Source organism: Toxorhynchites rutilus, chromosome 3 (assembly GCF_029784135.1).
Source record: "Toxorhynchites rutilus septentrionalis strain SRP chromosome 3, ASM2978413v1, whole genome shotgun sequence".
Classification (NCBI taxonomy): Eukaryota; Metazoa; Arthropoda; class Insecta; order Diptera; family Culicidae; genus Toxorhynchites; species Toxorhynchites rutilus.
The window spans coordinates 155,063,453-155,087,556 of record NC_073746.1 but is presented as its reverse complement, the minus strand read 5'-3'; the positions used below and the strand labels follow the sequence as shown (position 1 = coordinate 155,087,556).

Sequence of the window (24,104 nt, the reverse complement as noted above, 5' to 3'; positions counted from 1 at the left end):
CGATAGTTTAGACGCTAAATAAAAACCTTTTTCATTGAAATATTGGTGAAAATACAATGCAATAAATTCAAACTTCTGATTGTCAGTCTGACATGCGGTACAATGTACAACCAAAGTATGTGTGTCATGCTATCGTGGTACCTGTACAACGCTGTACACGTACAGCGCTAGTACAGTTGTATATCTGTCCATGGTATTATATGGTTTTCGTGATAATTAGTCTGTGTTAGCTTTCTTTCAATATCTCTATAAAACAATTGAATTTGAATACGGTTTTCACGGAGATACTTAATAAGGGTATTTCCAACACAATTGTTGGAAAATAAGTGTTATTGGGTCAGTAACAAGCCCAAAAGAAGAGTGGCCTTTTTCGCCCAGCCTGGTCATATTGCCCCTATCTACCCTATTTTTTTCATTTATTTGTAAGGCTCAATCGCATAAGCTTTGCGGAGCCGAATGAAGTCACTGCTTACGTCCTAGCATTTGAACCATGCTCTCGAAGAAACCTTTGGAATAATTGAATATAAAATAAGATGGGTGCCTTCTAGTTTTCATCGACTGGAGAGCCTCCAGCGAACTGAAACTATCCGAAAAAATGAATTAAAGGTCTGCAGGCTTGTTGGAGATCATCCCCAATGCGAAGTCAATCGCTGTCAGCTCAGCAACATAAACGGAACAAGGTTCCTGCAGTTTACGGAAGGCGCAAGAATTTACATTGAAAACACCGAAGCCAGTGCATCCCTTGAAGCGAGACCCATCAGTGAAGTATCTTTTCATGCAATTGACTTTTTGGTACTTTCGGTTAAAAATTTGGGGAATGAAGGTTGGTCGAAGTTTATCTGAAATTCCAAGTATTGCTTGTTTCATCGACAGATCGTTTGCAATTGAGGAACTGCTGATGGTGAAGTGAGCACGGTCTGGAGTAAACGATGAAAGAAAAAATATCTGACGAAATATAGTGGTGATAAATTCTCATAAACCTAGGTTGTATTTTTAGAGGAAGAATTTTTTCCATTTCCTGAAAAATCGCTTTCGTTCGTTCAAATAAGATCATACACAAATCATTTCCCCCAGTGGCAGTCTTTTGTTGTTATGTGCTGCAAATCACGGCACAAGTGCGAACCGAGACAACTCTGCATCGGTTCGCACTTGCATATCGACCTCTCCATGCATCATGAAACAGCAGGATCGTACGGATTACGCAAAGCGAATGATACATATTTGGTAGACTGGAGAGACTTCAGTCAGTTTTTCTCGGTATGATCAGTGATGTCAGATGAGAAGACATGTTTTTGTTTTGAGAAAACCAACAAACAGGTTTAAAATTGATCAATCGATACTCTTTTCTCAGTGCCAAAATATTAAAAAACCATAACAAAAAGGAACAAGAAAAGTTTAAAATGTCTATATATATATATATAGACATTTGACGTAATTTTTCTTGTATCATTTACTGCTTTGCACTTGTCTGTGCAGTGGGTTTCGCTATAGTAGAGCGGGTCGATATATGCGGTTCAAACTTGTATGCAGGCTTCGAAAATGGTTTGCGATGTTTGATACAGCTCAAATATGCAAACAACAGTCTTCGTTCCTCTCTTGGTTTAATCATTTAGTGTTACACAAGTGATTACTGTCATTCATACAAGTATCTGAATGTTCCTCTCATATTTGGTTATATGTTCGTGAGAGGTTACTTGCATGACACATTGTGTATCATTCGATTTTGATCGAAATCCAAACACTGATCATCGTGCTCGAAGGCTTTCTGTAGTTTTTGAAAAGCGTATCTTCGCTGCGGCAAATCGTCGAGTTCAGTTGTTGCTCTGCTCTGGTGCGGATTGGTCGCATTTTCTGGAAGAAAAAAAAACTGATTCTGATAGTTTGTTATACATATTGGGCCTTATCACGAACATTATTTCACGGTGAAAACGAAATGAAGTGCATATAACCTTGCATACAAATCATTTCGTTTTCACCGTGAAGTGACGTTCGTAATCAGGCCCATTATACATACATCGTGCTATGAAATGTTAACTTTGTGGCACGACGTATCCTGCGTTTACCCATAATATGGAGAAGTTATACCCACATGAAGAACAACCAACTGCTAAGAAGCGAATTTTTGGTGAAGAATCGGGTGATGAGGTTAAACAGCTGTTTGCCGAAAATAAATTTTTAGTGCTCCCGGTAGAGGATTACAGTAACAAAACAAAGATAATTTTCTACTAAAGAGTTGAATACCAAATTTTGTATCAAATCGTTGATTATCGTTGATATTCTCTCGTAAAATTTCGGCATTAATAAACATAGCTTTGTTATGACATGTTGATGAACTGTCAAAAAAGTCCTGCGGTATTTCCGCGAGGTGTCGTTGTAAGCGCGTAGTTCTAGTTGTATTCATTGTATCGAGTCATACTATAGCTTGTTGGAAAGGTATTTTTGCGCGCTATAATATAGTCCTTGACCTTGTTTTGTTTGGTTATGTCGTTCGTGAGTTATAGTGTCGCAAATATGGAGCAAAATAAAGAGAAAATCCGACATATTTTACAGTACTACTATGACAAAGGCAAAAATGCATCTCAAGCTGCCAATAAAATTTGTGCAGTTTATGGACCCGATACAGTTTCCAATTCCACCGCACAACGATGGTTTCAACGTTTTCGTTCTGGTGTAGAAGTCGTCGAAGATGCGCCATGCTCCGGAAGGCCTGTCGTCGAAAATTGCGACAAAATCGCTGAATTAGCCGAGAAAGACCGGCATAGTAGCAGCCGTAGCATCGGCCAAGAGCTGGGGATAAGTCATCAAACCGTTATTAACCATTTGAAGAGGCTTGGATTCACAAAGAAGCTCGATGTATGGGTGCCACACACATTGACGCAAAAAAACATCTTTGGCCGTATCGACGCATGTGAATCGCTGCTGAATCGCAACAAAATCGATCCTTTTCTGAAGCGGATGGTGACTGGCGATGAAAAGTGGATCACTTACGACAACGTGAAGCGCAAACGGTCGTGGTCGAAGCCCGCTGAAGCGGCTCAGACGGTGGCCAAGCCCTCATTAACGGCCAGGAAGGTTCTGCTGTGTGTTTGGTGGGATTGTCAAGGAATAATCTATTATGAGCTGCTTCCCTATAGCCAAACGCTCAATTCGGACCTGTACTACCAACAACTGGACCGCTTGAAGGTAGCACTCACGAAGAAGAGGCCATCTTTGATAAACAGAGGCCGCATTGTCTTCCATCAGGACAACGCCAGGTCACACACTTCTTCGGTGACGCGCCAGAAGCTCCGGGAGCTCGGATGGGAGGTTCTTTTGCATCCGCCGTATAGGCCGGATCTTGCACCAAGTGACTACCACCTGTTTTTGTCCATGGCGAACGAGCTAGGTAGTCAGAAGTTACCCACAAAAGAGGCATGTGAAAATTGGCTATCAGAGTTTTTTTTGCCAATAAGGAAGCGAGCTTCTATAACAGGGGTATTATGAAGTTGGCATCTCGTTGGGAACAAGTCATCGAACAAAACGGCACATATGTGACTTAAAACAGATGATTGTAACTAATTTTATGAACAAATGAAAATTCAAAAAAAATATTTCCAATAAAGTAGATGTTTTGAATTACTCATTTTCGTTCAATATGTGAAGACCCTGTTCGTGCCGTGTTTATATATTCAAAACAGTCATCTAGCATGAGTTCAATGTTTACATTTGGTTGTGTTGTTTGGAAGAGGCCCATTCGAAAATCTACGAGCGCGGCCAAACGGGAAAATCTACGAGCGCGGCCAAACGGTCGTCGAGCCAGCCCAGCTACTGGTCTGTTTTTAGTCAAGCTCGGCTTTTAGAATATGAAAACAAACGAAACGAGCACTCGTCTGCTCGTCTCGTTTTCTGGAATAGGGCCCATATTCAGCTAATGTAGCAGATCCTGGTTCTTAAGTCTCAGAGAGTGCAAACTATATGATTATTTAGCTCAATAGAGGCTAAGGGAAGGGTAGACAGATCATATTTTCCACTTTTAACGCCGCTAGCCCTTGAAATATGTATATTCATATAGACCGCATAAGGTGACCGAATGATGACGTAATTTTTCTTGTATCATTTACTGCTTTGCACTTGTCTGTGCAGTGGGTTTCGCTATAGTAGAGCGGGTCGATATATGCGGTTCAAACTTGTATGCAGGCTTCGAAAATGGTTTGCGATGTTTGATACAGCTCAAATATGCAAACAACAGTCTTCGTTCCTCTTTTGGTTTAATCATTTAGTGTTACACAAGTGATTACTGTCATTCATACAAGTATCTGAATGTTCCTCTCATATTTGGTTATATGTTCGTGAGAGGTTACTTGCATGACACATTGTGTATCATTCGATTTTGATCGTAATCCAAACACTGATCATCGTGCTCGAAGGCTTTCGGTAGTTTTTGAAAAGCGTATCTTCGCTGCGACAAATCGTCGAGTTCAGTTGTTGCTCTGCTCTGGTGCGGATTGGTCGCATTTTCTGGAAGAAAAAAAAAACTGATTCTGATAGTTTGTTATACATATTGGGCCTTATCACGAACATTATTTCACGGTGAAAACGAAATGAAGTGCATATAACCTTGCATACAAATCATTTCGTTTTCACCGTGAAGTGACGTTCGTAATCAGGCCCATTATACATACATCGTGCTATGAAATGTTAACTTTGTGGCACGACGTATCCTGCGTTTACCCATAATATGGAGAAGTTATACCCACATGAAGAACAACCAACTGCTAAGAAGCGAATTTTTGGTGAAGAATCGGGTGATGAGGTTAAACAGCTGTTTGCCGAAAATAAATTTTTAGTGCTCCCGGTAGAGGATTACAGTAACAAAACAAAGATAATTTTCTACTAAAGAGTTGAATACCAAATTTTGTATCAAATCGTTGATTATCGTTGATATTCTCTCGTAAAATTTCGGCATTAATAAACATAACTTTGTTATGACATGTTGATGAACAATGTATTCTTGTGAGATGTCCCTCTGGTACATAACTATCAACAATTGGATCAAATTGTAATGCCATATTTTATAGGATTTTGAAATAATTTATTGAGACTGCCGATTATAATTCGAATTATTTTTTTTTTACATTTTTACGTGGTATGACTCGTGTGCTGCGACTAAATAACTAAACTACTGACGCAATTATGAGTAGCATCCCTGCATGAAAACTTGAATGAAGTGTTATTGGAATTTGATTCCACTCTCTAGCTACGCACAATATTCAATTGACCGATCTGACTGAAGCGCTATTTGCCAATTTGGTTGAAAAAATCCAATGGTGCGAATTAAAATGTTCAGAACTAATTTGAAAAAAAATCGCTGCGTATGTCGTTGTTCGACTTTTTCTTGACTCTAATCATATTTCCCAGATCTTTTTGTGGCGTAAATTCAGCATACGGGTGCATCATGCATCTTCGTCGTTTCCCCGTTTATACTCGGCCATACGATGGATTTTTCAATATTCTTTTCTAATAGCTACTACATGACTTTTACTTATGTGAGTTGGCAGACAGTTGTTTTATTCTCCCATGTACACTGCATTGGGATCGTTTATTCTAAGTGGATGACTGTACAAAATCTCTGATTTTTCCGCCGGGTGATTGGTAATATAGCCAGTTCGAAACGAGCTGTCATTGCGGTAATGGACGCCTTTTTTGTTTCATCAATAAGGCATGGTAATTCTGTAAGAAAAGAGAAAAAAGGAAACAATTCATTAAGCAATGTTATTTGAGGAACACGGCACTTACTTCTGCATGGATAGTCAATTTACAACAACATCGAGTGGGGATCCTCGAGGAACTGGCGGAAGTACTGCAACCAGCGAGCGCCAACGGCACCGTCCACTGTGCGATGATCACAGCTGAGGGTCACTGCAACAAAGTCACTTTCTTTCCACCTGAGGAAAGAAGTTGGATTAGAAGGTTTTCAAAAATCGATGAACAATACGATACTAACCCTTTCTCAGAGTCTTTGTCAGGTACGATACGCTTCTGGGTACCACCAATTGCCAGAATGCAGCTCTGCGGTGGATTCAGAATAGCACAGAAATGAGTCACGCCAAACATGCCGAGGTTGGACACACTGAAGCTACCACCCTGGAATTCCTGCGGTTGCAGTTTGCCTTCGCGGGCCTTCGCTGCCAAATTCTTGACATCCTTGGAAATGTCGGTTAGGCCCTTACGATCCGCTCCAAAAACAATGGGTGTGATCAGCCCACGATCAGTGGAGACTGCGACAGAAACGTCCACAGCATCGAACCTAAAATAGTTTTTTTTTCAATTAACGTACTCGACCATGGCAATTAAAAAACTTACTGTCGAATAAATGTATCCATCCAGGCAGAATTGGCTTCCGGAACTTTTCTACAAGCCATGGCAGCCGCTTTGATGATGAAATCGTTGATCGATAGCTTGACGCCATCTTTTTCCAGCTGTTTGTTGAACTTGGCGCGTATTTTGTTGATCTTGTCCATGTTTACATCCACTGTGAGATAGTAGTGCGGAATTGTGGTCTTCGATTCGAGCAGTCGCTTGGCAATGACGGCTCGAATGTTTGAGACCGGAATATCAACGTAAGCAGCACCTGCAGGAATGCTTGGTGCAGCATGGGGAGCCTCCGGAGCACTTGCGGCTTTCATACCTGCAAGATCCTTAGATGTTACTGATCCATACAAACCAGTTCCTCGACCTATAAAACAAAACAAAAAAAAAACATTCGGGTCACGGAACTGATGCAGTATTATTTACACACAAAATTACGAAACAGACTTGAGAACAGTCAATGCTATTAGGATTGGATCGAGGGTAAACAAAACAAAATCAAGGATATACATTAAACACATAATTTCAAATAATGCACAGAAGACACTGAAACATACCTTCCAACCGAAGCTTTTGCTGCTCGGCCAACCTTTTGGCCATGGGACTGGCATAAACGCGTGGCCCACGTTGTTCCACTGCGGTCATTTGCGTTGTTGCCGGTGCTGGAGACGGTGGTGGAGCCGCCGCGACCGGTGGTGGTGTCGGAACCGGTGGAGCAGCCGCCGGCGGTGGAGGCGGAGCTGCCGCTGCTGGCTTAGCAGCCGGGGCTCCCGTGTCTTTGTAGTCTTTGAAGGCGGCGACGTCTTCCTGGTTCTCAACAATGATACACACCAGTTTCCCGATGGGTACATCCTTCTGACCGGCAGGTACCAGGATCTTGGCGAGGTATCCTTCCTCGGGTGTTTCGAATCCCATCGTGGCCTTGTCGGTTTCGATTTCAGCGAGCAGGTCACCTAAACAAAAAATGAAGCTTGCGTTAAATCAAATTCTGATATAGATTTTTGTTTGGTTGGAGGCCGGAAAACACCCATTTTGGCATTTCAACAAAAACTCAATTTACCATCGAACGATCGATTTTGCCAAAAAAAAGATTCGAACTGTCTTCTCCGTAAAACAATCGAGCTCCCACCGATCTCCAAAATTCACCGGTACAAAACCCAGGGTGGCAACTTGATTTGTGTTGAAATAACGGTTTTTTAAAAAATTTTTTGGGTATATACAGTAATCGTTTGCTAACTGGTCCTGGTTTAACTGGGCGAACGTTAACTGGTCCTTGGACCAGTTAAAAATAGAGATGGGCAAACCGTTCATGAACTGTTCAAAAGAACTAGTTCACCAAAAAGAGTGAACGAACGGTCGTTCTTTTTTGCTGGGCAACAGTTCACATGAGCTGCTTACCCCTAATACTTATGACAGACATACAACTGTACTAGCGTTGTACTTCGAAAATTGTATGTCTGTCACCATGTACAGCGCTAGAACCATGCAAGCAACTCAGTACAATCGCTGTACCTGTACCGACCTATTTTACCGCTGTACATGGTTACAGTTGTACTGTGCGCAGCGCCATAGACGGTTGGTGGTGGGTAGCATGAACAAACCGAATCAAAGCACTTGGTAAACGTTCTTTTCATTGATTTTCTCATTAGTTAATAACTCATATTGGAGGCTTTTTTGTAGTGTTTGATAGTTTAGACGTTAAATAAAAACCTTTTTCATTGAAATATGTGGTGAAAATTGGGAAAATTTCTTATTGTCAGTTTGACATACGGTACAATGTACAACCAAAGTATGTCTGTCATGGTACGATGGTACCTGTACAACGCTGTACACGTACAACGCAAGTACAGCTGTATGTCTGTCCCTGGTATACGATAAGATCAGACAATAGGGGGTCTTTTACGGACCAAATTTCTGTCAGATACGGACCAAATTTCTGTCAGTCGTTCTGATTTCTGATTGGCTGATTTCGATAAATTTTGTAAACAAAGCCGATTTTTTCAGTGTTGCCAATAAAAATAAATAGCGTTGGATTTGTATTGAATTTAGAAATGGTGAATTTAATGAATATTACGATATTTAGTTTAAAGGAAATGTGAAGAAACTATATGCAAGTTTATGTATGTGTTTTTTCACAATGGAGTAAAGTGAACGGCAAAACACTCATTTGTCAATTTAGCTTCGTTAGGTCTCTAATGCGATTTCACATTTCGGAACATAATTTCCATTGCAAACAAGAAATGGAAAGTCTCATCATTCACTATGCAGATGGCAGAGTTGTTAGCACTAGCTGAAATGAAAAAAGAGATGGTTGATACAATCCAGGTTGTGTTTTCCTGACTACCAATTGTTCTGCTGACATGTTCTTTCCCGCTGACTTATTTTAATGATGTAAAGAGCTACGAATTTTGTTCTGTTCTGTCGAGGAAAGTTTTCGCTTCGTCGACGGTGTACTCATAGTCGAATTCAATATTCATGTCATCCACATTATCACTAAAATTAAATGAAGCTTGGATATGATGACGATGTTGCTTCACTGTCCATCATTTTCTGGGCTGAACTTCTCGCCGCTTTGATAGCAAGTCCATCAATCCAACAAGATGTTCTTGTGTATCGGCTGTATGCGAAGCATTCGGTACTATGGTCATGTATTGCGAAAGAGTCACGATTTTCAAGTTGTTTTTGAATTACAATGGAGTTGAGCGCCGTTGTTTTGCACGAATCAACGAGAAAAGATTCTCCGGACATTCTTGGACGAGTTGTTATGGATATCATTATTATAATATAGATATGGGTATTTAAAAGACTTATTTTATCCTTTATCCTTTTTGAGATTGCTTTACTGAAAACATACAAAATCATTAAATTCGCGCCAATCAAATGTTACGGTTCATAAAAACAGAAATTTTAAAAATCCGAAATTTTATAATATTTGGCAACTCTGGCATCTTTATGTCATGGCTTCGTTTTTGTACGACGATGAAGAGTAAGAAGCCAGTTGTCTCATCTTGTCTTATAGCGAATTCGTTTTTGTTCAGTTTCAACCTCAGTGCCGCACTAACTGCTGTCAAAACGTTTTTTTATTCAGTCAGTTTCGCACTCAGTGTCGCACTGGTTCGCCCCGAAAGCTGTTAGTTTCGCACTGAGATGTTTCACGGGTTGGCACTCGGGTTCACCAATACAACTATACCGAACTGTCAAGTTCCGAGTATATTTTGGAAAATCTAAAAATAAAAACTATGAAGATGAAAAACCTGCTGCTTTTGCTTTTGTATTATTGGAATCGTAATCCAATTCGGATTCTGATTTTGAAAGTATATTCGAGCAGACGGCATTAAGCTACGTGTGCTTTCATTGGGAGGCGAAAATAATGATGGATATTCAGGTGGAATAAACCTGCTTTCAAAATCAAAATTATGAATGAAAATTTACTTTAACGTATCGAATATTTATTTCATGTGATGAAATAAGAGGTTTTTTTTTCGATATCACAGAAACATATAGAACGAAAACTGTGGCTAATGATGATTTTATATTATAATAGTAATTATTTGTGGAAAAACCAGGAAATGCATCCACAAATGGTTAAGTAAGTGTCAGAACTACATGTTTTAAGTAATAAAACAATATGAAGTGAAAACATTCATTCAAACTTTTATATTTTTACACTGCACTTGGCCCTGCTGATCTGATAGAGAATAATTTACCTCCCAAGCATTAATATCGTCATTAGACGTCGACACTGTACATTTATCGTCGCGAATATAAACAAATCAGACTATATAACGCACACCAACAAAACACCGCATTCGTGAAACTGAAAACGTTTTTTTATTACAGAGTCAGTTTGGCACTGACTCAGTTTTAAAAACGAATTCGCTATTAGGCTTACCCAGTTCAGAACGAACTGTGTACGAAGACCGCTGGATGAAGTGTGTATACAGTTCAGTTCAGAACGAACTGTACGGTGAACGATGAACTTTGTATGCAGTTCAGAACGAACTGTTCACGATGACCGCTGGAGGAACTGTGTATACAGTTCAGAACGAACTGACCGCTGGCGGAACTGTGTTTACAGTTCAGATCGAACAGTGAATGGTGATCGGTGTATAAGAGGAAGGCGAGCCAACGAGTGATAGACAAATACTGCTGCAAAGCAAATAATCCTCAAATTAACGAATGGAAACAAACGATAGCTCCATGAAATAACAAAAATAAGATGTCGGTATTGTCGTTTTCATAATAAAATGCAATATTGAGGAATACGATGGTTCTTAAATTGGATTGTTCGATTATTTATCAAATACAGTTGAAAGCGAAACGATTCAAACAGTATTTTTCAGCAGTAAATAAAAATTTGTGTCGCTGATATGAAAAATTTTTATATTATACCATATTGTGCTCGATAATTTCGAGAAAGTCTTTCGCGTTTTGGTACAGTTTTGCTATAGCAGTTATTGCAAAACATTGAAAAAAAAGGCAGCGCAACGCTAGTTTGTGCTGGAAAGAATGTATCACGGCTCAAGCTAAATCTAAATTTCAAAATCATAGTTTGATTTTCTATTCTGCTAAGATATTTTTAACAAAATTCGGACTAATTCGGTCTAATTGATAACAAACAGCATTTTATGAATGAAAAGAACAGTCCTACATAATATCTCACACTTTTTTATATGCTCTGGCATATCCCTCTAATGTACGAAAGAGTGAGTGAACTGCTCAAAAGAACAAGTTCACTTAAGTGAACGCTTGGTCACTGAACGGTTCATTAAAGTGAACCGTTTTCCCCATCTCTAGTTAAAAAGCAGAATTTCCTAAACAATCGACGCCATTTTCAAATGGAATATTTGCTGTGAGGGGAATTCGAATGTAATTTGAAATGTTATGATAATTGACATTATTTTGACACCGTCCGGGATATCTTAGGTAGCCGTGATCCTGATCTTCTGCTTCATCTATACCTGTTCCTCAGAAACGCCGATGTCAACGTTTAATGATGTTTCCTTCTTTGTGTCCCTGTTTCGTATCCCTCCTATCCGATCTATAAACTTTTACTTAGTCGCGGCAATACATACACACACTCTTTACAGATACACGGGCCAAAGGTTGTGCAGTCCACTGATGATTCAACAAAAGCCAAAGGTTGTACCGCTCATGACAACTCTACACGAGCTGATGATTGCGCCGGCTAGTGACCATTCTATCCTGGATTCCTCGAGAAGACGCACCACGCTAGATATGGGGTACAGACTAGGGGGGCGTTGCTGATTAATGGTCAGCTGCATCCCAATAGGAAGTATCCCGTGTCGGGCACAGGTACAGATCATTGAAGACAGCAACATCACAATTACGAAAACACTTGTAATACTAACCTCGAGCCAACCGCGAGTAATCGGTTACATATTACTAACATAGTTATAAGGCAAACATTGTCGAAATATTGAACTCCCGGCCCCGTCAGATTGACGCCATATGAGCCTTAATAAAAATATATATTTTGGATAAAAAAAAAAAAAAAAATTATTTTCGCATGACAAAAACATTGATTAAATTACAGAAAAATAAATTCTCAAATTATATTTCATAGCTGTTGTCACACTCAATGCAAAACTTCCATTGGAATCCTTTTGTTTATCCAATTTCATGATCAAAGCGAATTAAACAATTCATTGAAGTTCCCCTCGTTTTTTTTTTGACGTTTAACATGCCGGACCTGTTATAACGCAAATGTCGATAACTGGTCTTTCCTTTTTCGTTGAATTAATTTTTTTTCCTGTTGAAGATTGTCAGAGAGTGTGAAATGTAGTAAAACAAACAATAGAACTGTAAAAACGGAACAGAATTGTTGAAAAAAAGGTAAATAAAATGAAACTCACATGTGCAGGGAGAATGTTTACATTTTTATTAATCGTACAACTTGACATACAAAGATTATCTTTGAAAAACGTTCATTTGTTGGTTCACTGCCTTATCAACTTCATCTACTCGTCAATTAATGATAACTCTTTCTAAGTATTTCTACCTTTCTGACCTCTAGCTTCTTCGCTTCCTGCGTCGCTTTGCGGTTCCGTTTCGCTACGATCTTCTCATCTGCATCTTCATGATGGGACTTCTTGAGAAGACTGAATGAAACTTTTTCTGCCCATGTTCAAATAGGAGAGGTAAACGACAAAATGAACAAAATTGACTTTTTCGCCGTTTTGCATTCTACATAATGTAAAACGTTTGTTCAACATGCAAACAAACACTTTTTGTTCGAGAACATTTGGCAATTTTGAAAAAACGTTTCCGAAAAATTACTGTTTGTCCGCATAACAGACGTAGTTCCATACAGCTTTCATACATCGTCCGAAAAACAACAATTATCAGTATTATGTGCTATAAGCTAAATCTACGTTTGAATCACATTCTTTGTAGAGTCTAAACATACCTTTCATGATAGTGTCTTATTACTTAGTGTTCTCTAATAGATGAATATAAGAAACCATTGAAATGCTGCTCATATAATTACTATTTTCTGTACATTGCACTGCGATGTACGGAGAGAAGCAATTGTGTTTTTTAATGTTATAATTACCTAAATTTCTGCATTTGAATCATCAAGTAGATAACGAAACAATCAGATCGGTAGTAAAATTAAAATGATATTGGTTCTTGGCATTATAACTCCTCCAATTCTATATCTAATTATTCTACATACTCAGCATTTACTCATACCGTTGATGTAAATCACTCCACTATTTTTGTGCGATTAATCGTGATATCGGTAAATCATGTTGCTAAAATTACCAACATAACAAATTGCTTTTACAAATTCAATTAGTTGAAAAACACGAACCTGCTGTTCTTATCATATCCCAGAGTATTCAGGAAAAAAGTACTATCATAGACCCGCAACAAATCCAGAGCACCTTTTCCAGAAATTTCACTAAATTTCTTCCAAACCTGTTTGATTTTATTCGATAATAATTTAAACTACCGACGGAGACGTTTGGACTATTATCGGAAATGTAACTACTAACGCTACCGACAGAGCAACCTGATGATTACGTCTAGCTATGCGAACAAATGTTCATTGAAACTATTGATTGTCCGCAAAAATAGACGTAAGGGGCTGTCCACATACCACGTGGACAGAAAAAGTACTATTTCAGTCTCCCTCCTCCCCCTCCGTGGACAAGCGTGGATATTTTCATATCCCTCTCCCTGTTGTCCACGTGGACATTTTTCCTTGTTTTACTAGAATAATTGATGAAATATCTGAAATGCGCATAAATTATGTTTTAATTCTATTCAAGTTTGTTTCAAATTTTACTAGCTGTACCCTGTCACGCTTTGTTGTGGCACATTGAGGTTTTATGGCAGAGAAACGATTAGCAAAAGCATATTAGGCTGTCAAAAAAGTCCTGCGGTATTTTTTTGAATTTTCATTTGTTCATAAAATTAGTTACAATCATCTGTTTTAAGTCAAATATGCGCCGTTTTGTTCGATGACTTGTTCCCAACGAGATGCCAATTTCATAATACCCCTGTTATAGAAGCTCGCTTCCTTATTGGCAAAAAAAACTCGGATAGCCAATTTTCACAGGCCTCTTTTGTGGCTAACTTCTGACTACCTAGCTCGTTCGCCATGGACAAAAACAGGTGGTAGTCACTTGGTGCAAGGTCTGGCCTATACGGCGGATGCAAAAGAACCTCCCATCCGAGCTCCCGGAGCTTCTGGCGCGTCACCAAAGAAGTGTGTGGCCTGGCGTTGTCCTGATGGAAGACAATGCGGCCTCTGTTTATCAAAGATGGCCTCTTCTTCATGAGTGCTACCTTCAAGCGGTCCAGTTGTTGGCAGTACAGGTCAAAATCGAGCGTTTGGCCATAGGGAAGCAGCTCATAATAGATTATTTCATCACTTTTCATCGCCAGTCACCATCCGCTTCAGAAACGGGTCGATTGTCGACGGTTGCGATTCAGCAGCGATTCACATGCGTCGATACGGTCAAAGATGTTTTTTTGCGTCAACGTGTGTGGCACCCATACATCGAGCTTCTTTGTGAATCCAAGCTTTTCAAATGGTTAATAACGGTTTGATGACTTATCCCCAGCTCTTGGCCGTTGCTACGGCTGCTACTATGCCGGTCTTTCTCGGCTAATTCATCTATTTTGTCGCAATTTTCGACGACAGGCCTTCCGGAGCATGGCGCATCTTCGACGACTTCTATACCAGAACGAAAACGTTGAAACCATCGTTGTGCGGTGGAAATGGAAACTGTATCGGGTCCATAAACTGCACAAATTTTATTGGCAGCTTGAGATGCATTTTTGCCTTTGTCATAGTAGTACTGTAAAATATGTCGGACTTTCTCTTTATTTTGCTCCATATTTGCGACACTATAACTCACGAACGACTTAACCAAACAAAACACTGTCAAGGACTATATTATAGCGCGCAAAAATACCTTTCCAACAAACTATAGTATGATTCGATACAATGAATACAACTAGAACTACGCGCTTACAACGACACCTCGCGGAAATACCGCAGGACTTTTTTGACAGCCTAATATTTTCGATACTTGAAATACTTTGTTTTTGTCATAAAGTTTCCTGAGGTGTTGGCAGTAGCAAAAACAATCCTTAAAGTGTGTCATATATTTTGTCATAATATGAGCCCCATCAGTACCGAACTTTTCGAGCGAACACAAATGAACAGAACAATTTTTCATACACAAATTATTTTTTATTAATAAAAAATAATTTCAAGGAAAGAAAAGATAAAGTAGGAAGCATGAACTGATATTTATAGATCTACATTTAACAAAGGATTGAGGAGTGAAGGGTCGAAATTTTTCAGCGATTTCGGAACGCTGTACCGTTTTGACTTATATTCCGAACAGAATAAAATTCCGAACATTTCATTTTGAAATTAAATTTACTGAACATCAATGTTATAAATAATTGAATAATGAAAAACCTGATATTCTTTAGGGTAAACCTTCCTGTATAACAATAGGTATCAAAATAACATTGATGTTCAATAAATTCAGTTTTTACAATGAAGTGATCGGAATTTGAGTCAAAAATCAGAATTTCGGAATTTGAGACAAAATGGTAGCTGTTTGTTTTTCCCCTCGGAAGGTAGGGAAGCTGTTTTGCTGTCGGTCTTTTGAGTATGCCGGGACTTAAGCTCAGTACGTCTGTCCTGTCTAGAGGAGGCCCGGCTTTGACGTCCATCCTTGCTACAGTCCCGTTGGTTCAGTATCCGAGGCGACCGAGATCTGGACCTCTCACTATGCGTTGATTTTTCGTTGTTGTTACTCTTACGTTTTTGCTTTGGAATAGCGTCGGTTGCCTTCATGATTTCCGTTTCTGTTGACTTCATGGGTAAGTTGTTTCGAGTGCTGGTGCTTGCAACCGGTGGGATAGGAATGTTCGCGGCAGCCAGGGCAGTTTTTAATGCTGCAATTTCTTCGTCCTTATCATGTAGCTGTTTTTCTTTATTCCAGAGCACTTCGAATAGTTCGTCAATTTGACGGTCACGCTTTTCAGCCTCCTTTCGCATGATCTCTATTTCGTTATCTTTTTTCTGTTTCGGCTAGAAAATGGTCAAGCTTAGCGTTGAGTTCAATAAATCGAGCATCGTTCCCTTCTACAATTACTGCAGCTGCGGACTTGGTTCGGTGATTAGCTTCATACGTCCTTCGAGCGGCTGGGTACCCGACTCCTTGATCCACCATCAAGTGCTGAATGTCGACTTCCTTCAGGTAGATCGGGCACTTTCTGCTTAAAACTGGATGCGTATCGTTCTTGCAGTGTTTACAGTAAGCCTTCTCGAGACACGGCATCTCCAACGTGCTGGCATGATTGCCACAACATATACCGCATATTGGGCCTGCCGTACATCGCTTCCGAGGGTGTCCATATTCGAAGCAACTATAGCACATCATTGGCGTAGGGTAGTAAGGTCGGGTACGTGCTCTTATCCACCCAGAACTTACGCTTTGCGGCACTACCGTCCCGTCGATAGTGAGGATGATAGTTGGGGTCGGAATATTCTGATCTCCGTCCTTGCGAGTGATTCGTCGCAGGTCCTTGATCCCTTGCTCCTTAAGTTCACTCAATAATTCTTCCGTTTCATATTCCGTGGATTCGGGGCAGTAAACCACACATCTACATTGATTGCGGGTGGGGTGATCAGTAAACCTGATTGGGGAACCATCTGGTAGCTTGCTCATCTGTTTGAGTTGATCGATTGGCCGTTTGTTTCGTAGCTTAATAACATAGAAAGTTCCCTTGTTCTCAGGGTATCCTTCCTTGATTTTGATGCCGAGGAACGTCTCGACTGTTTTCTGATTTCAAAAGGCCGCTTAGGTAAGACTTTATTTACTCCCTCAAGTCGTAGTACACGTATCTGACCGTAGTCCCCACTGGAATTACCCCACTTCGGGAAGCTTCGTCCGGCGAAAATACCATCAACTCGGTTTCCTTACCCAGGGTCCCCTGGATCCCCGTACGGGGGTAAGGGGGGGAAGCCCCCCAGCTGCATGCCAGTAGGTTTGACTTGATGTGTTTTTCATAATCACTCGATCCCGACAACAGTCACTCACGACGAAATATATTTTTAATTTGGATCAATCTTCTACTAAGGACTACTAAGGTAATCCACCATACATAAATAACGATCGATCGATGCACGTGTTTATGTTTCTTTTCATTTTTGCTCATTTCAATATCTGTTTCATCTGTTGTTCTATTCACAACCGTCCCTATTGTTCACTCATACTATTCACCGATGGAGAAGGGAAATTGTTACCATGGCGTGCTGTCGCAATAGGATCAGACAAAGGGCCTGATTCTCAAATACACTTCACGATGAAAACGAAAAGAAGTGTATCCGCGATGACAACGGCACGGTGTCGACATATGGATACGAAATTACTCACTAAAACTTATCAAATTATCTTCAGATAAAATTTTGGTATGAGATTATTTTACCACATGAAGAAAACAAAGTTTTCCATTCATATTGAACACTAATTTGAAACGAAGAAGTACATTTTCATTGACAATTTTTATTTGAAATGTGCTCATTCTGCATGAAAACCCATCATTGGGCCTGATTCTCGAATACACTTCACGGTGGAAACGAAATAAACGGCACGCCATTGAACTACGTTTTACGAGTTAGTGAAGTGTCGAAGATAGTGATGAATTTTCAGGCAGAATGAGCACTTTCCAAATAAAAAATCATCAATGAAAATTAACTTCTTCGTATCAAACTGGTGTTTAATGTGAGTGGAAAACTTTGTTTTCTTCATGTGGTATAATAATCTCATACAATAATTTCATCTGAAGATAATTTGATATTATAATGATAAGTTTAGTGGGAAACTAATCTCATATCCAGATGTCGACACCATACCGTTTTCATCGCGAATACGTTTCATTCCGTTTCCACCGTGAAGTGTATTCGTAGTGTATTCGAGAATCTGGCCCAAAATCACTTTTACGTTCGAGTCCGTGGAAATACTGCCGAGATTCCACCGTTAAAAGGAAACTAATAGATCCAAGTATCACTTTCTAAAAAAAAAGTTATCAGAAAAACACTTCGTATTCGCACGATTTTCGCGAAAAGACCTCACAGTAAAAAATACGCGTGTTGTCGCGAAGAAACCAAGCTAACGAGTGGTTCCATAGTTAGGAAACATCGGAATTTTAGTTTTTTTGAATGTTTCGCGCCTGAACACAATAAAGTTGAAATGGCCAGTCTTATAAATAAAGACAATTATTGTATTCAACACTATATATTTCAATTCAACCGACTTCTTACATATCTCTGGAAACTCAGAAAAAATGAGTGGTTCTATAGTTGTGAAACGCAGTGTACATTGATATCTTGAGCACATGCTCGGTCACGTGCACCCGTGGCCGAGTGGTTAGCGTCATAACTAACATGCCGGGTGTTCGGGTTCGATTCCCGTTCTGGTCGGGGGAATTTTTCGTCAAAGAAATTTCCTCCGACTTGCACTGTGATCACGCGTATTCTAGAGCTTGCCACTCAGAATGCATTCAAGGCGTGTTATTTGGCATAGAAATCTTAACTAAGTACTAATAAAAATGACGCAAGTAATACTACGTTCCTCTAGGTTCCTCTAGGAACGTTAGTGCCATTGAAGAAGAAGAAGACATGCTCGGTCACACTCTAGTGCACTCAAACATGTGAAAATGTTTTAACAATTGCTTCGTGGCAAAACGGAGACATTGTCTATAGGTGTGCTATCCATAAATTGCCTGAAACAATATCCTTATTTTTATAATTCTTTAGAGTTCAACATTTTTTTGCAAAAAAAAAAACATTTTATTAATTCTGATAGACGCGTAGAAATATCTCCCATCAATTGATGCAAAAATCTTTCCGATCTGTTAAGAAATGTTCGAGTTATAAGCATTCGAAATACGAGTAGGATTAGCATACAAATCGGCAGAACAAATGTATGGGAATAAAGGAAGTACTTCCAGTTTTCATGAATTCAAACCATTTAGAGATTAGCGAATTGTAATGTATAGTATATCAAATAAATTTTAGAGAATTTCCGATTCGATTGGTAAGCAAGTCATGAGAATTCGTTCACAGTGAAAATAATTATTAACGTTAACTTTATTTCATAAAAACGTGACCTGTTTTCTGATTTGGCACCCTTCCTGAAAGACGTAGTTCTACGTCAAAAAAAACTTAACATTCTTGGACATCTAATATCTGCAAACTAGTCACTCGGACAGACTATGCTGCCCAGCTGTTAGCTTGTGTGGCTTCCACACAACCAGAATGCTCACGGTAGACGTATAGGGGAAGAAATTCTGGTATTTAGAATTCCCACAAAATAGATTACTTCATCCATTCTATAAACGAATCTCACTCTGAAGGGACTTCATGTGGCAAGAATATTTTCCATCTTTTTATATTTTTGGAAACTTTTAAATTGGATACTTACCTTCGTTCAATTTGTCCCCTTCCTTTTTTTCCCAACTGACAATCGTACCCAACTCCATGGTGGGTGAAAGTGCCGGCAGTAGAACTTTGGAGTGTGCAGGATAATTGCTGCAGTAGCCTCGCACGAAGCTGACCTGCCACACAGCGGCCACTTTCGGCGAAACACCAATCCATTTATGCGAATTCCTACAAGACAAAACACAATTGATTGGTAACCTTCATTTATTTTTTTCAAATCATAGAGAGAATGTTTCTTTCTTTTTTCATGATAAGTTGAGCATAATTATATCCGAATGACAAGTCTTCAAAAACTGTGCTTAGAAATACATTCTGGGCAGCTTGCACACATATTTCATTCCATATGTCGAACCAAAGGTTTCCAACATGTTGAGGAATTCAGCTAACGACTAATCAAATTGTAGAAATATAGTTTTGTCGATTACAATTATCCTTCTGTCAAACAGGGACCCGTAATCGGAACAATGCATTGAACCTAACTTTTTAACAAACCTATTTTGGCACGCTCGACTGCTACATATTGGTTGATAAACATTTTTGCGTTGGCTTGAGTGGGGACGAAAACAAATCATTAATCGTTCTCGTTCGCATGCAGTACATACCGCGCAAGTGACGTTTTTCGAATCTTCTCACCATCACTTTTGTCGGCTACTCTTATTTGCAAGACGATTACACAACTCTAACCTCCATTGAGAGAAAAAAAAATATCGAAAAGATCATTTAGCTGGCATGCACATGAAAATAAAAGTACAGAGCAGAACATTTTTTTCCAGATTTCGTTCCCCGTCGTTACATAATAAAGGATTTCTATGGTTCGCTGCGATCGAATGGACGTACCTTTGGATGTTTACTTTCCGGACTGCCTCACAGCTGAGTGCTCTGCTGGCAGTCTCTCGTAGTACCTTACGAGAACCCTGGAGTATGAGTTTTTCGTTCCGTGCGGCTAATGTTCGCAGCATTTTAACGCTCCTCTTGTTGGGATTTGACCGGTTGGGTAGTTTCAACTTGCAAGACTTCCTCTGGCGCTTTGTCCTGCCTGCTTCCAGTCAATGACGATCTTCAGGATTGTTCCTGAACAGAATGGCAGCAAAACAATCTATCCACGACCGACAACTACCACCGGACACGACCTTCCTGCGACGTAAGATAGGTCAATCTGATGAGATTACTACAGAAGTTTGCACTGCACACGACGAAACGTCGGATGACTGCAGCCGTGTGTGGGTGTGTTTTCCTCGGGATTGCGCTGAACTGTCAAGTTGGACCATTCACGGAATCAAGGCGCCTAGAAGTATATCCTAAGGTGGGCCAACTTGCTAACACGACTCTTCAACCATCTTGGAAGTCTACTGTGTTTTGTTTGTAAACAATACACAATACGCTAGTGGCGAAGCTCGCTCGTGATCAGTCTGTCTCTTTCACGCTACAAGCAAATAATTCCCCTTCTGCTTTCTTCCGTACTGTTTTCATATACCGCTCCCCTAACCAACTTAGTGACAAAACGGCCTCACCTAGTACCATAGACCCGTCTTGCACGGAATGTTGTGGATAGATTTCCTGTCACTCGAGAATGTGGTTGCTTTTGTGGATTGCATTTAAGATGTCAACATGATTTCTTTTAACGACTTATATATGAGGTGGAGTAGTAAGCGGAGTATATTTGTGTTGGTACACAAAATATGGTGTCGTCATGATTTGCATATGGAAATGTATATGGAAGAAAACAGGGCCTCGTTGCCGCCTATCTCTCACTATGTGCTAGGAGGATACCAACATCACAGAGTTCAAAATTATAAAAGTGTCTGCATCTCAATTGACGCAGCTGTCAGTAGGGTTCAAAACGGATTCGAAACCAATCGAACCACATACATATCAACTAGTTCGCGCTCGAGATGTGCATCAAAACCATGTTCACTTATGATGGGGCGGGAAGAAACAAAATAATGCTAAAAATACTTACGGTTTCATGATATTAGGAGCCAAATTACACGGTTTCATGATGCAACTGTTTGCTTTTAACAAGTGACAATTGTATTGTGACTCATTTTTATCTGTTACAAAACTGTCTCGGCAGGGTAGTCTCGTTTGACAGTTGTGTGAGTTCCGTACTATCTAGTTCTGTCATCGCTATGCTATGTAGAGAAAATCAATCTACCAAGCGACATGTTGATGTGGGAATCGTCAAGCGTCAGGCGCGTGAAGTGAAGTACTTGAAGGGACACGTTCGACATTTGCTTCGTCTTTCTTTCCCGCTTTCAAAAGCTAATGCATCCCGAAAGCACAACCCACAACATGAATACTTCTCTCTCTTTCTCCCCACTAGGACAAGGATCGATCGCGATGCGACCGCATAGCTAAGAATTTATTGATTCCTGTAAATACTTTTGTACAATAAAGACACTAAAAAACGAACTTTTCCGGACATGGAGAGGATATAGAAAGACTCATCCATTTGCGGACAGTGCAGAAGGTCCAACTGTCGAGCCAAACAATGCAGGACGAGCAGTTGCAGAAAAAGTATCCTCACCTAAAGTGTCTGCCGGCAGATATTTTTATTATTTTTTAATATATTTATAATTTAATGTAGTGTCAAAGTATATACTGTTCCATATGTATCAGTTTCAAAATAAGATTGTTCCATATGCATCAGAAATGTAAAATAATTTAAAAAAATAACAATTCAAACGCGAAAAATAAAAAAAATATATATATTTTGAAAATTATCCAGACAAATCCAGACTATTCATTCAAAACACTTGGCATGCCTGGACGTTGAACCATGAATTCGTGTTAACGACATATAGACAGAGGACATAGTGAATAAGATGCAATGCGGGTGCGGGATCGTTTGCGGAAAAGCTCTTTCGTTCACGAATGCGGTAATCAAATGCAAACCGCCCGGACCTGGCAAAGGCTGATGTCACATTAGGCGGATTAGCCGCCGCGGATATCGCGATGGTTTTCTTCTCGATTTGAAATCGCTTCCTAAACCGTCCCGCTCTGTGTGACATGGCTCATTCACAATACACTGAAGATCCTCCGTTGAGGTTTTACTCGCGGAATCGGCGGCGTCGAATCCGCCTAATGTGATATCAGCCATAGTAAACGTGATGTGATGCGGATCTCAATGCGGCGAAACTGTTTGTGGAGTGTTTTGCCGCGAGTGGACGCAAGTGATGGTTGCCAGACTATTTTCATAAATATGAGGTTGGGGAAAAAGTAATCAATTATTTTTGGGTGAAATTCAAAACCGATTTTAATATGCTTCGGATTGCCTGATTTGGGTCAAATATACACCGTTTTGCTGGAAAAATTTGTTGCCATTCTAAAGGTAGCTTCATAATGCATCTATCATAGAGGTCTCGGTCCTTATTAGCGAAAAACCATAGCAATAGATTTTTACAACCTTCTCTTGATCCCAATTTATTACCACTCTGGAAATTTTCCAATGTGAGAAAAAGGTAACCATCGTTTGGTGCCAGGTCCGAACTATATAGTGGATGTATTAAAACATCCCAATCAAGCACTCGGAATTGTGTGGCCTTGCGTTGTCCTGATGCAATACAACAACACTTCTGATGGCCAAATCTGAAGGTTTCTGGTCAATCGCTAGCTTCAAGTGGTCCATTTGCTGACGGTAGACACAATAATTTAGTGTATTGCACTGAAAAAAAAATAAAATTAAAAAAATTATTTGAAAACAAAATTTAAAAACAATTTTTTTTTTAATATAAATTAAATTGCACGTATTTTACTGTTGCAATATCGGCACCATAAACATCAATCACAATTTCAGAGGCCTGGCTTGCATTTTCGCATTTATAAAATAAAAAGTGTAAAATGGACTGACTTTTTTCTTTGTTGACCTCCATTGTTAACACCCTGTAACTCACAACTGAATGGAACAAACAATAAACAGCAAAAGATTTTTTTAGTGTGAAATGCCACCTTTACATCGAGCCTAAAATTGAAATTGTATGATCGATTCTACGCGAGATATTGATCACTAAACTAGCGAACGAGAAAATAATTGATAACTTTTCCCCCAACCTAATATCTTTACAATCGAACTCGTCGAACGAAAATAAAAATTGGGCTGTTGAATTATTATTTTCGATTGTTTCGATAAATTTTTCTTTCAATTTAGATGTTTGAAATATATAAAATATTCACATTTTCAGAAAACTCTATATTTCGATATATGGCACCCGGATGTGTGAGCGTTCGGTCATCGATGCCCGGGCTCGAGTCGAATTATGAAAATATATCCCACAAATTATCATTCCATCAATGCCCGTGGGATGTAACCATTCGGAAGAAATGGCTTCGATTCCTCGGACAGGACCTGAACAGCAATACTAAAAATATGAATATTTTCTCACTTCACTTCAATCCAGATATTTCCATGTATATCGATGGTTGGGAGTACGATATCATCGAAAACTGATGGCAACAGGTGAATTCAAACAAATTCAGGTTATACAATTTGTACACAAAACAGTTTATTTTTAGCTGTTCCTACTGTCAGAAAGGACAACGATTCTCATGCCTCGGAAAACAAAACCGGGCGGCTCGCTGGAAGGACTTGATTGATACCAAGCAAGAGTTGAATCCAGTAAAAACATCCATAACATCCGCGGAATCGGTCCAGTTTTCTAATGGGATGTAGCACGACTATCCCGAGAGGGATATCCCGTCAAAGAAAATCGAGAGCAGCACCATCAACATCTCTAATGGAAAACCTAGTGATTCCGCT

General features: G+C 39.6%; 1 protein-coding gene across 2 annotated transcripts; it reads right to left on the bottom strand.

Moving 5' to 3' along the window:
- Window positions 1–5,115: 5,115 nt before the first annotated feature.
- LOC129777841 (dihydrolipoyllysine-residue acetyltransferase component of pyruvate dehydrogenase complex, mitochondrial) lies at window positions 5,116–20,576 on the bottom strand. Of its 2 annotated transcripts, none has more exons than XM_055784385.1 (7): window positions 20,186–20,576; window positions 19,332–19,516; window positions 6,906–7,301; window positions 6,343–6,667; window positions 5,984–6,286; window positions 5,776–5,924; window positions 5,116–5,709 (listed from the first exon to the last, which is right to left on the bottom strand). In XM_055784385.1, the coding sequence occupies exons 1-6, from the start codon at window positions 20,305–20,307 to the stop codon at window positions 5,795–5,797; spliced, it is 1,461 nt and encodes a 486-aa protein (XP_055640360.1). In that variant the 5' UTR covers window positions 20,308–20,576; the 3' UTR covers window positions 5,116–5,709; window positions 5,776–5,794. The 2 variants fall into 2 exon arrangements, with proteins under 2 accessions (XP_055640360.1, XP_055640359.1); XM_055784384.1 differs by having other exon boundaries at window positions 6,343–6,715; window positions 20,186–20,574.
- Between the last annotated feature and the right edge of the window lie 3,528 nt (window positions 20,577–24,104).